General features: G+C 43.7%; 1 protein-coding gene and 1 long non-coding RNA gene across 2 annotated transcripts; both read left to right on the top strand.

Moving 5' to 3' along the window:
- Window positions 1–10,439: 10,439 nt before the first annotated feature.
- Window positions 10,440–11,666, top strand: LOC107281669 (uncharacterized). Its single transcript, XR_001547430.3, has 2 exons — window positions 10,440–10,845; window positions 11,070–11,666. It is a non-coding gene; the product is annotated as an uncharacterized lncRNA (long non-coding RNA).
- Window positions 11,667–12,512: 846 nt separating this feature from the next.
- On the top strand, window positions 12,513–13,400 carry LOC4342785 (AT-hook motif nuclear-localized protein 19). The gene is made up of 2 exons (XM_066312638.1): window positions 12,513–12,543; window positions 12,694–13,400. Exons 1-2 carry the CDS (start codon window positions 12,513–12,515, stop codon window positions 13,260–13,262), a joined length of 600 nt encoding a protein of 199 aa, XP_066168735.1. The 3' UTR covers window positions 13,263–13,400.
- The last annotated feature ends 384 nt before the right edge of the window (window positions 13,401–13,784 follow it).

Genomic DNA, 13,784 nt, shown 5'->3' with positions numbered 1-13,784 from the left:
AATCAGCTTCCATACAAGTTCTCCTTCCGAAAAATCTTTAGGTACAACTTTCTTATTATAATGCCGAGCAACACGTTCCTTATCCTTATCCTTAGTATCCTTCGCAAGGGCTTGCAATCGTGACTGAACCAAATCCTCCCTCTCATCAGCCATAAGATTGTAATACTCATCGGCTGTTAAATCGTTTTGCAGCTCCATTCGTCGAGAGCCGATTCTAACCTCCCATGGCAAAACAACCTCATGTCCATAAACAAGTTTGTAAGGAGGAACTTGAATCGATCCATGACAAGCCATCCGATAAGACTACAATGCTTCGGCCAACCGAGTATGCCATTGCCGAGGATAATCAGAAATTTTCCACTTAATCAACTTGATCAAACTTTTATTAGACGCCTCAGCTTGCCCATTAGCTTGTGCATAATATGGTGAAGAATTCAACAACTTGATGCCTACGTTATCGGCAAACTGAACAAACTCATCAGACACAAAGATGGAACTTTGATCCGTGGTAATAGTTTGAGGAAGACCAAATCGGTAAATTATATGCTCCTGAACAAATTGAATAGCATCCCCAGAATCGACTTTCTTCAAAGGAATCGCTTCTACGCACTTAGTGAAATAATCAGTTGCCACCAATATAAATTTATGCCCTTTACTCGATGGTGGGTTTATCATACCGATCATATCAATTCCCCAACCTCTGAACGGCCATGGTTTAATAATAGGATTCATAGCCGACGCCGGTGCTCGCTGAATTGCATTGTCGGCCAAAAGTACCCTGCACGTCAAAGCAACCACTTCATCTTGTGAGCCGATTGATGAGTACCACATCCCTTCATGAACTTCGCCGATTGCAACCTTAACCTGATCGGTACTCAAGCACTTAAGTAATACCCCATTAATCGTCCGATAATAAAGCTCATCATCCAACAGTATATACTTTAATGCCTTATATCTTAACTTCCTAGAAGCCGATTGAGATGGATTACTCAAATACTGATGCACATCATACCTCCAATCATCGGCTGATATTGCTGCAATTTCAACTTTAACATCTTTGATCATCGGTTTATACCCCGATGCCCCTTGGGCTAAATCATTAGCTTCAAGATTTTGCTCTCGAGATACATGCTTCAAAGTAACCAGCCGAAACTCTTTCATTAGTTCCAGGCACTTCTCATTATAAACCATCAATGTATCGTTTTTGCATTCATATTCTCCTGCCAACTGGCTGATTACTAGCAAGGAATCCCCCATGATTTCAATAGTATCGGCTTCAACTTCCTTGAGTAATTGCAACCCCTTGAGCACTGCTTCATACTCAGCTTGATTATTGGTCGCATATGGTTTAATAGTATAAGCAAACTCGAAACATGCCCTCCTAGGAGAAATTATAACTAAGCTGATGCCACAACCATGAGTACATACCGACCCATCAAAGAATAAAGTCCATGGCACTATTTCAACCGAGCCGATTGAATCATCACGATGCTCCACAATAAAATCGGCTATAGCTTGTCCCTTAATCGCTTTCGGTGACTCATACCGAAGATCAAACTCAGTCAAGGAAAATATCCACTTTCCAACTCTTCCCTTTAATATTGGAGCCGATAGCATATACCTGACTACATCGGCTTTGCATATAACAGTGCACTCGTTAGATAATAGATAATGCCTTAACCTTGTACACGAAAAATACAGACACAAGCATAACTTCTCCACAGGAGAGTACCGAGTCTCAGCATCCAAGAGCCGTCGACTGAGATAAAATACAACTCGTTCCTTCCCTTCCAACTCTTGAATCAAAACCGAGCCGATTGACTTCTCACCAGCCGATAAATATAACCGGAACGGTATTCCTTTCTGTGGAGGAATCAAAACAGGAGGAGAGCTGAGATACTCCTTGATACTATCCAAAGCCTTTTGCTGCTCTGCGCCCCAAGTAAATTACTGATCGGCTTTTAATCTCAATAAGGGTGTAAAAGGTTCCAGCCTTCCGGACAAATTAGAAATAAACCTTCTAACAAAACTTATCTTGCTGATCATCTCTTGTAATTCCGTCTTATTTTCTGGGGGCTGAATTTTCTTGATTGCATTAACGCTCCTTTGGCTCACCTCGATCCCCCTTTCATGAATAAGAAATCCCAAAAACTGGCCAGCTGACACACCAAAAGCACATTTTGTCGGATTCATCTTCAAGCCATATTTTCTGGTTCTCTCAAAAAATTTCCTTAAATCGGCTATGTGGTCCTCCACTTCTTTAGACTTAACAACCACATCGTCAATATAGACTTCAACCAACCAGCCGATTACATCATGATATATATAATTCATGGCCCTTTGATATGTTGCTCCAGCACTCTTCAAGCCGAAAGTCATGACGACCTATTCAAATAAGCCGATTGCACCAGGGCATCTAAAAGCTGTCTTATGGATATCTTCTTCGGCCATAAATATCTGATTATACCCTGCATTCCCATCCATAAAACTCAAAATTTTGTTCCCTGACGCAGCATCAACCAATTGATCAGCCACTGGCATTGGATATTCGTCCTTTGGTGTAGATTTATTTAGATCCCGAAAATCAATGCACACCCTAACCTTGCCATTCTTTTTGATAACTGGAACTATGCTAGAAACCCATTCGGCATATCGACAGGGACGAATAAAACCAGCATCATACAATCGTTTGATCTCAGCTTTAACCGGCTCGAGCATATCGGCTTTGCATCTCCTCGGAGGTTGCTAGCGTGGTCTAACCCCTGGCTTGATAGGTAGCCGATGTTCAACAATCGATCGGCTGAGTCCGGGCATCTCATAATACTCCCAAGCGAAGTAATCTCTAAACTCTTTTAGGAGCTCTATCAGCTTGGTTCTAAACTCTAGAGATAAATTTTTGCTAATAAATATCGGCCTTGGCCGATCACCTGGACCTATGTCTATTTCTTCCAACTCATCGGCCGACATGAAACCTTGACCTTGCTTGTCATCGAGATCATCTACCGTATCCTTAGCATAGACATTTGAACCCTCCACGACGCCCTCAAAGTAATAACTTGGGTTCTCCATCTTTGATTGGCTGTATATCAGAATCGGATACTTTTAGAAAATCTCCATCCCAGACTTTTCCAGATAAACAATCAAGGCCATCCATCTCCCAAAGGGCTAAATCGGCACTAGCAACATTAACTGACTTGTCGGCTAGCACAACCTCTATCTTGTCGCCTTGCCATTGAATCAGGCATTGATGCATAGTCGAAGGGATTCAACAGTTGGCGTGAATCCAATCCCTTCCAAGCAACAAGCTGTACGAACCCTCCCCATCGATGACAAAAACGTGGTAGGAATAGTCTTGCTGCCGACTGTCAGCTCCACATTTAGAACACCCTTGGTCTCTGATGGATTACCACCAAAGTCTTTGAGCACCATATTTGTTTTGATGAGATCCTCGGCGTTCCTACCCAGCTTTCTGAATGTAGCATAAGGCATCAAATTCACCGCAGCCCCACCATCGACCATCATCTTAGACATCGGCTTCCTATTGACGTAGCCATTAATATACAATGGCTTAAGATGCCGATTCTCTGTCCCCTCAGGTTTCTCGAACACTGCCTGTTCTGGTGACAGAACCAACCTAGCCAATTCCTCTTCTACTTCATCAACATCGGCCTGATCGACCCCGAACTCAGCTGGCAATGTAAAGACCATGTTAATTGGTGCCGCTATAACACTCTTTCCTTTTGCCAACTTCTTCACCTCGTCGGTTGCAACATCATCGGCTACGGGAACCTGATTCTTGACACGCCACTCCTGTCTTGGCTTTGGTTTCCTCAGCCGATGGTTGATTTCCTCTTCAACCTCCTGAAAACGCTCCCTGCTCCTCAATCTATGGACCCTCCTTTTCTGATTCTTCATGAAAATACCAGAAGGATACCATTGATTCTCCCTGATCACCTCATCCTCTTGGCCACGATCTTGACTCATCGGGCCCAATCTTTGATGAACAGGGAGTCTTGCCTGTCTTAGCCGATTATCCCTATTATGTGATCGGCTTGAGCTCTCGATGATATCACTGCATCTAGGGCAGTTTTTAATAGATGGCAACCTCATCCCTTCATTCCAGCAGAATCTGAAAAACTCGCAACCCCAATGAGGATCAAAAACATCGTCGTATTCTTCATAATGCCTCTCCTGCTGCTTATCATACTTCCTTTGATACTTGTTGATAATCTTAGCCGAATTTACTTGAAGACCCTTTGCACGGGCCCTATCGGCTGCTTGACCAGCTGTATGCACCATATTAACAGGAAAATGATTCCCATCGACTTTCATCGGCTTCTTGGAATCATCAAACCTAATCTTTCCCCCTTCAATGGCAACCTGGATTTGCTGTCTAAAGATCTTACAATCGTTAGTCGAATAAGAGCCAGAATTATGCCATTTGCAATATCTCTTCTTGCCTAATTCCTCAGCCGATGGGATCGTATGACCAGCAGGAAGCTGAATCTGCTTTTCTCGGAGTAGCAAATCAAAAATCTTGTCAGCTTTGGTGATATCAAAGTCATACTTTTCCTCTTTTCCAGGACTTTTTACCCATTGGCATGGTATGACCTTTTTGCTCCTCACCCATTCGGCTGCAGCTATCTCAGAATCATCTTCTTCATCATCCGACCCATACATATATGGACAAACATGATTAACTTTCTTAGAGCTTTTCCTGACTTCCACCGACCTATGCTCATGCAAGGTCAACTTCTGTATCAGATGCGATAAGCTATCGAAGTCTTCGGACGAGAATTTCTCCTTGATTGGAGGAATCATACCCTGGAAGGGCAAATCGGCTAACTGAGCATCGGTCAACCTCAAGCTAAAGCACTTGTTCCTCATCTCCCTGAACCTCTGAATATACTCGTGCACGGGTTCATCATGCCGCTACTTGATCGCTGTTAGGTCGGACAACTTCATCTCATGGACCCCACTGTAGAAATAGCTGTGAAATTGCTTCTCCAAATCGGCCCAACTATTGATCAACCCATATGGCAAAGAGGAAAACCAAGTAAAAGCTGATCCAGATAGAGATAACCGAAATAACCTAACTCTCAGAGCATCTACAACCGACGCTTCACCACATTGAGCAAGGAATCGGCTGATGTGCTCATAAGTCGACACGCCCTCTTGTCCTGAAAACTTGGAGAAATCTAGAACTTTAAACCGATTAGGAAGAGGAACTCTTTCAAACCACTCAGGGTAAGGCTGCCGATACAAACTTCCAGTTTCTTTTGGTTTAAGTCCAAATTGTTCCCTCATTACATCGGCAATCACATCCGCCCATGGTCGTTGCTGAGCTACTCCTTGTGGCTGTTGTTGCATGGGCTCGAATTGACCAAACTGAGATCCGAACTGGGGCTGAGCCAATCCTCTTGGCTGATATTGGGCTTGCGGGGAAGGAGGCTGATATTGATAGCTCAAGTTACCCCCTTGGTAATTATGAAGATTCGGCTGGATGTTGCGCACCAAGTGCTCAGGAACCATCTGAGGCACCACAGTGCCGTCCGGTTGTGCATGGTGAACCAAATGCTCTGGGACGACTTGATTTACAAATTGCTGCGCAGGTTGCCCACCAGGTGCTGCGAACCCGGCCGATGCATTTACCGACCCCGGGTGCTGAATCGGCTGAATGATCTGCTGTCTCACCGGAGTCTGTTGGATCGGCTGAAGCCGCTGCCTTGGTGGCGTCTGCTGAATCGGTTGCAGAGGCTGCTGCCTTGGTGGTGTTTGCTGAGCTGATTGTACGACCTGTTGTTGGATTGGCTGTACAATTGGCTGGATTGGTGGTGTCTGCTGAATCGGTTGCTGCTGCACTGGATCAACAATAGGTGGAGGTGGCAGAAACATGGCAGCAACTTGATCTTGGGTTGGCTGATTCACGATCTGCCCAGTAGGCTGTGGATGCTCCCTTATTAACAACCGAGGGTTCATCGGCTGGCCTGGCGCCATAGCTGATGTACCAGGCAGGGGAGTTGATGCTGGTGCCGTCGGCTGAGTTGTGGGTGCAATAGAGGGCACCGCCTGAGAAGATGGCTGAACATCAGTGGTCAAAGATCGATAATTCGGGAAGACACCTCCTTGCAAATAAACCGGGCCTGTAGCCTGATGCTCAGCTATTGAGCCATCGGCTATCGTCTTCATCATGTTTGACAATGTGTTGACTAGCACTCCTGACTGATAGATCAAAGCATGATGCACAGCGTAATCGACCCGATCTTGGAAATTATTGAAAAAATCATGTGATAGTTCATTGTTCTGATTAAGATTTCCTCCTTGTGGTCCTTGAGCACCATCACCTTGAGCCCCATGCGCTCCATCACCTTGTACTCCATGGACTCCTTGCAGATTGTTGCCTTGATCGCCTGGGGAGCCGTCAGTAGCACCTTTAGCACTCAGCTGAGCCGAGCCGCCTGGAGCTTGTTTAACCTCTCCATCTTTAGAAGAACCGGTCCCAGGATTATTAGCAACCACTTTTATTTTATACTTCTGAACAAGTGTCCCCTTGCGAGTTTGCATGAACGAGTTCAGGAACTGATCTCGTGCTTGCTGCAGCGTTGCTTCAAACTCCTGCTTCTGCTCAGGCGTGAATTTCTCTGGATCGATTGGCATGACGTTGTCATCAATGATGTCAGTCAATCCCAGCTTCAATGCCTTGCCTTTAATGGAACCTGGGCTTGATGGTGGTGGTGGCTGTTTATCGGCCATGAGGAAGAACTGACGTCTGACTTCTAATCAGGTCCCACCAGGCGTGCCAAAAGCGTGTTGACAGAAAACACGTGGCCTGGGAGATCTGCTTAACTCCAGTGCAGGTCAAAAGCTTGCCTTCGGATGTATTAGCGTGCCAGTTGATTTGATCCTGTAATCAACAAGAAATAGAAGCAAAGAAACCGTGGTTAAATCTATAAATGATAGCCGATCGGCTATATGCCGATGACATATCATTTATCTTTGGGCCGATGTCATCCGTGTATCGATCGGCAGTCATGAATAAGTGAAGAAGAACTAAATCTACTTGATCGGCTGTAGATATTAACGATATATACTCCTTATGTTGATATATACTTAAATCAAATGATTGGGATAGATCGGTCACCATACCGAGACAATATAAATCACCTAGATCGAAATATATATCAATAACAAGACTATATATGTTTGTAGCGTAGCTGATCAGATAGATCTAGCATGTATCGGCTAATACTCCGATACAACTCTATATCAGGATATTAAAGTAGGTATAATATATCAATCAAAGGCCTAACATACTTAGATACAACAATATCTTGATATAAAGGGCAGATTTAACATATCAGTAAAGCATATAAAACAAATATAGTTAAATCAGATACGATCGGCTGAAACTCCAATGCTATTCTAATCGGCAACTAGAAGGCAGGCTAGAGATCGATATTCTAAGCACGACTTAATAGATCAAACTCAACTGATGAAGTATTAAGTATGAAAAGAAGAGTGATATTTAGACAATCAAGCCGCTAGAAGTTTCATAGAATGGTAGATATGTTATATAATCTAGATCAACGTCAAGATCTAACCTAATCAGCTGTCTTCTGCATACAGATATTGGCCGATAGTAGATTAGATGGCGATATTGCTAGAGATTATGTAAGACATATGATAACTCGACGAATTACATAAACAAGATTAGAGTGTCATAAAGATGGAAGCACTAATCCTAAGAACGCAATCCGTCATAACGAATTTTACCTCTTGTTGAAGATCGAAATCGATGCAGCTCAACCCGAAAGCAAGAATTCGTCAAAACAAAACTAAAGCAAAAAAGGGTGGCGATGCGCCGAGATTGTATTGAACGTGTGTGTTAAAAAATTACATAGGGCTCGGGGTCTATTTATACCCGAGAATTACAAGATATGCCCATACCGGACACGACCATTATCTATAACAAACTCTAAGATACTATAAGTCTTTGCGGCAGACTTTTGCCCACATTTATCTATAAGGAATTTACATAAGATATACTAATTAATAGATACAATTACCTTCCTAGGACTCTATCTGTGCGTGGCAATCACCTTGAAATACATTAACTTGAACCCGATGTCGCGTACAAGTTGTATTGTCGGAATCGCCTATATCGGCTTATTTAGCCCGACTTAGATCCAGCCGATCCTAACTGTAGCCGATCTGGATTCCAGCCAATTCCTGCTCTGCTTCCAAACTCGATCTCCGCCTCCGACTCCACTTTGATCAGATCCTCTTTCCTGACACAGATATTACCAAATTTGGTTGTTAACAGTCATATATATTTTTTTTTATCAAAATATAATCATCCGAGATCTTGTTTTAAAGATTCAATTGTAACAAATATAATGGTGTAATCAAATCATAAATTAGATAAACGGTTTAGGAGAAAAAAATCATTTGGAGCTTGCTTAACAGAAAATCAAACCAACCACACCCAATCAGAATAGGACACATCACCCAGACCAAAACTGGATGGCTTCATCCAGCCAAATCGGCCGGATGTACTCATCCAACATATTGAGGGAATATTCCCTATTTTGGACCGCCCCATCCACCTTGCCCTCCAACCAAACACCAAAAAAAATCGGGCGGCCATCTCCCATCCAGGCTCATCCACCCAACCAAGCACACCCCCTCCCCGGCGCCATCAACGCGCTTGGCACTATGACTAACATCCGATTTCAGGAATAAGTGATACAATATATATAGAACCCATTTAGCGAGAGGGTCTATTGCATTGTTGAGACAAACATTGACTTTTTAAAGTTTACTCATTTGATCTTGTTGGGTTTAGTACCACATCAGTAATTGATGATAGGGGAGCATAACTTAAAAGATGGGGGCAGTCCTCACCCATCAGACTAGTCTTTTAGGTTGTGTAGGCCTAGAACCTAAAGTTGTGGCTCCGGTTGGACCCATGGTGGAGCAGGCCCAATATGACCTGGGTGGCCTACGGAGAGTGGGTCGGGCTGCGCACTCTAACAAGTGGTATCAAAGCCCAGGTATGAAACCCAGAACAATTTCCACGGGTTACATGGTGGGGAGGCCAGGTAACAAGTCTTCGGGGTCACATGGGTTAATGTGACGGAGGAGATTGTTGTGTTTAGTCCCACATCGGTAATTGATGGTGGGGGCACGACTTAAAAGGTGGGGGCAGTCTTCACCCATCAGACTAGTCTTTTGGGTTGTGTGGAGCACGACTTAAAATGTGGGGGCAGTCCTCACCCATCAGACTAGGTTTTTTGGTTGTGTAGGCCTAGGAACTAAAGTTGTGGCTCCGGTTGGACATGTGGTGGAGCAGGTCCAATGTGTAAACCTGGGTGGCCCACGGAGGGTGGGCCGGGCTGCACACTCTAACAGATCCTATTCAAATACAAACATAAGGATATGTTTATCAACTTGGACAGTAATTAGCACTTTATAATCCTCTGTGCAAAGCACCGTTGAGTTACAAGAAAGAATGGATTCTTAATCGTAAAATCCTTACACAAGTAAGCTATATTAAATCCAAATAAGCTTTACACGATTTCAATAAAATAAAGATTATTAATTAAAGAGATAAAAAAAGTAATATACAAGAATAATTAAAAAAGAATTCCCGGAGAGTTACTCCGGGAAGATACAATAAATTAAGATTAAGTGGTAGGAATCAACCAGCATGTTGCAATAAATAAAAAAAAACTATTTTTTCTTCCCTATTGTTCTTTCTTATAACAAGCCCAAGAATCTAAATTGGATTACTTTCTTTATATATACTCTGGCCCTTTCGAATAAAACAACAACAATCGGAACTTAAGTACCGATTGTTGTTTCTTAAAGTCTAGTTAGAGTTTCTTAAGTTTCCATTGGAATTGAACTTTTGTGTTAATTGAGGAATATGTCTATTTTTTCTAGGTCTAGGACCTGTAATTATTGAAACTAGTTACGAAATAGTACGAAAGATAAAATACGAGCCTGTTTTATAGCAAGAGTAATTAATTGTTGTTGTTTCAAGATTAATCTATTTATTCGTCTCGATAATATTTTTCCTTGTTCAATAAATCGATTAATTAAACTCATGTTTTTATAATTAATTTGATCCCCCGGGCCAATCCGAGGACGCCTACGAAAAGGTTGTTTGGGTTTGCGAAAAGGTTGCTTAGATTTACGAAAAGTTTGCTTGGATTTATGAAAGGGTTGTTTAGATGTATACATGATCTATTCCTTATTTTAAAATTGAAAAAAAATGATTTGTTTATTTTATTAATTTTGGATCCAGAAGAAGTAGTCCCTCTTTGGTCCATATATTAGATGAATACCCTCGATACATATGAAATAATATCTACAAGTTGATTTGTATTTTGTATTCTAAACCGATGACATCTGCATCAGACCTAGAGCTTCTCGTTGCCTCAACGGCCGGTGTCGCAGCCGTCGGATCTGGCGGCTGGATTTGTCTGCGCCAAAGGTGTGCTTGTGGCGCCTCCCTACGCGCGTAGCATCGGTGAGCTTTTGCACCACCCTCTGCACCCGGCCGACGACGGTGAGCACCCACACGTACATCCCTCCGAGCCCTGTGCCGAATGCCTAGCTAGCTCTCTCCTCGATCGGCTCCTCGCTGCAGGCCTTCCTCCGCCGATCGAGAGCAATCTCCTCGCCACTCGTACGCTTCCCTCTGCACCTGTGCTGGCAGCTGCCGCACGTACGCCTCTGCCGCCGCCGCCGCCATTATTCGAACCCTCCCTAGCGTACATGCTTTGAGTGTTCTGGTTGAAGTCAAGACAGCGAGCGCCCAGAGATTTCAATCCCATATAGGTATTTTAGTCTTCCTCCTCTAAATTTATTTTCTTACTATGTTTAAGTCGATTCCTAACGGTGGGTGACTTTCTTCGAAAAGCATATGTACTTTGAATGTGAATAATGGAATGTTAACTCTTAAAACTATGACATGTGGGTCCCACATGTATTTCCCTCTTATATATAAAACCAAATATACAGTAGAATTTATGAACGGCTGATGATGCAAGTTTTCTTAACAGGAAATCTAAGGAACGGAGTCCTGTAAATACAGAATAACTACCAATACTCGTAAATATCTATTCAATCTTATCCGGCCTATGTTATCCTCACACCACCTATTCAATCTTATCCTCTATGTTATCTCTTCCCCTTTCCTCCTCCTCTCTCTCTCTTCAACTATCATGTGCACGGAGGCAATGGTAGTGGCTGGCCATGCAGGGAGGTGTGTTGGGCGTGGAGAAAGCTACCGTCACCGCCGTCGCTGCTGGTGGTGGAGGCATGGGTGTAAAGGAGGAAATCGTGAAACTGTTTGTGGGGTAGGTGCCCGGCCAAGCAAATGATGGAGGCGAAGCTACTCACCACATTCTAGGAGGTGGCCATCGTCGACGAGATCACTGACATGAAGGACAAGGCCTCTCGAGGTGTGGATCCGTATGACAGATTTGGGCTCATGACCCCAAAGCACTCATGTTGGCTTTGTTTTGGTGTTTGATTTGGGGCTTTTTACATATTCTATGGGTGTTTTTATAGCTATGGCAACTTTTTTCTATAATTGATTTATTTTGTCGGTTTTTATTGACCTCTCTCTTGATAAATATATGATTTTTTTGTTCTTATTGCGATGATACTTTAGTGGCATCATGATATTTTGGTACCTATAGGTATCAGACATGGTACTCATGTACTACGGCTGGTACATATATGTCTTGTACTGGGTCCTTATAGGTACAAGACTTGGTGCTCACGTATTATGTTTGGTACTATTAAGTATACTACATGGTACCACATACCGACATACGTATACATTGACATCATCATTGACGTGATAGATATAGTATATTAGACCTGATACTCGGGTATCATGTTTTGTACCAATAAATATCATACATGATATTCCCTCCGTTTCAGGTTACAAGACATTTTGACTTTGGTCAAAGTCAAATTGTTTTAAGTTTGACCAAGTTTATGGGAAAAAGTAGTAACATTTTGAACCCAAGAGAAATTTATTATGAAAATATATTCAATTATTGATTTGATAAAACTAATTTAGCATTATAAATATTATTATATTTGTAACTTAGTCAAATTTGAAAAGTTAAAACGTTAGGGAGTACCACGTAAGTATAAGGTGACGTCAATTTTAACATGAATATGACGTCATTACTTAAGTATCCCGTCCGAACGGGGTATCATTTCCGAGCTGCTCTCTTTTTCTAAAAGGATAGAGTTATTACATAGTAATAGTAATGATACAATATTGAAATATTTTACGTCAAATATAAAATGATAAAAAATATAATTTAATTTAAAATTAAGCTCTAAAGTCCCCAATTCTTTTTTTTTCAACGTGGCGATGTTATTTTCTATGTTCCTTAACAACTTTTATACTACTCTAAACAAATTAGCAAACATAAGGGATTAATGAACAACTGGGCCGGCTTGTGCGGTTGTGCCTGAGTGGAATGGCCGACGCTGCCCAGGAAGAAGGAAAAAGTACACCGAAGGTCCCTCAACTTGTCGTGGAGTTACAAAATCGTCCCCCAACCACAAAACCAGACATATGACATCCCTCAACTTACAAAACCGTTAACTTTAGATCCTTCGGTGGTTTTGAACCCGGTTTTGTCCAACGTGACGGCTGAGTCGGCGTGGGACCCACGTGTCAGGTGTCCACGTTAGCATCTCTTTCCTCTCTTCTCTTTCTCTGTTTCTCTCTTCTCTTCTCCACCCTTACGTCCATAGCGCACTTCGCGCGGCGGCAGCGGCGCGGCATCTGCGTGCTCAGTAGGGCCGACGCCGTGACCGACGTGGCCCTGCGCCAGCCGGCCGCGCCTGGCGCCGTGGTGGCACTCCGTGGGCGGTTCGAGATCCTGTCCCTGACGGGGACGTTCCTGCCGGGGCCGGGGCCGCCCGGCTCCACCAGACTGACCGTGTACCTCGCTGGCGGGCAGGGGCAGGTGGTGGGGACGCTCACCGCAGCTGGGCCGGTCATGGTTATCGCGTCCACCTTCGCCAACGCCACCTACGAGAGGCTGCCGCTCGATCAGGAGGAGGAGGAAGCTGCGGCAGGCGGCGGAGGACACATGATGGCGCCGCCGCCACTCATGGCCGGCGCCGCCGATCCTGTACTGTTCGGTGGGGGAATGCACGACGCCGGGCTTGCTACACCTGCATGGCACCATGCCCGCCCTCCGCCGCCGCCGCCCTACTAGCTCTAGCTAGAGCTTCATGAATTCCTTGCTTAATGGGCACATATACTCACATGATATATATGATCAACAAGCTATAGCTAGCCAGCTTGAGCTAATTAATTAATTAACAAAAGGTGAGCCAATATAATGCAAGATCGATCCAAGCTATAACTACGTTTATACAGGTAAATTTTAGAGGTTCAAGTGCCAGGGCCATATATATTTCTCTTTCTCTAGCAGTTGTGTGTAGTATATCAGCAATAGCTTAATCAAACATCATCAAGTAATTGGTGTGTTGTGTGTTTGGTTTACTTCACATATCTATATATGAGTGCTAAACAGATTAATTCTGAATGCCTCTCTCGAAGTCAAGTCGCATATGCATGCATAGATCGATTAATGCATATCTATCGCAGTCAAGTCGCAGTGCTCATTTGCTCTCTTCTCTCGCACGGGGCATGGGGATGCCGACGCTAGGGCGCCCACGGCGCGAGGTGGCGGCGCGAGCTCACTGGCCTCCCCGCCCCCCTCGTGCGGGCCGGC

The sequence above is a fragment of the Oryza sativa genome, chromosome 7 (genome assembly GCF_034140825.1).
Source record: "Oryza sativa Japonica Group chromosome 7, ASM3414082v1".
Taxonomy (NCBI): domain Eukaryota; kingdom Viridiplantae; phylum Streptophyta; class Magnoliopsida; order Poales; family Poaceae; genus Oryza; species Oryza sativa.
The sequence above is the reverse complement of the archived record's forward strand: the minus strand, read 5'-3'. Positions and strand labels throughout refer to the sequence as shown.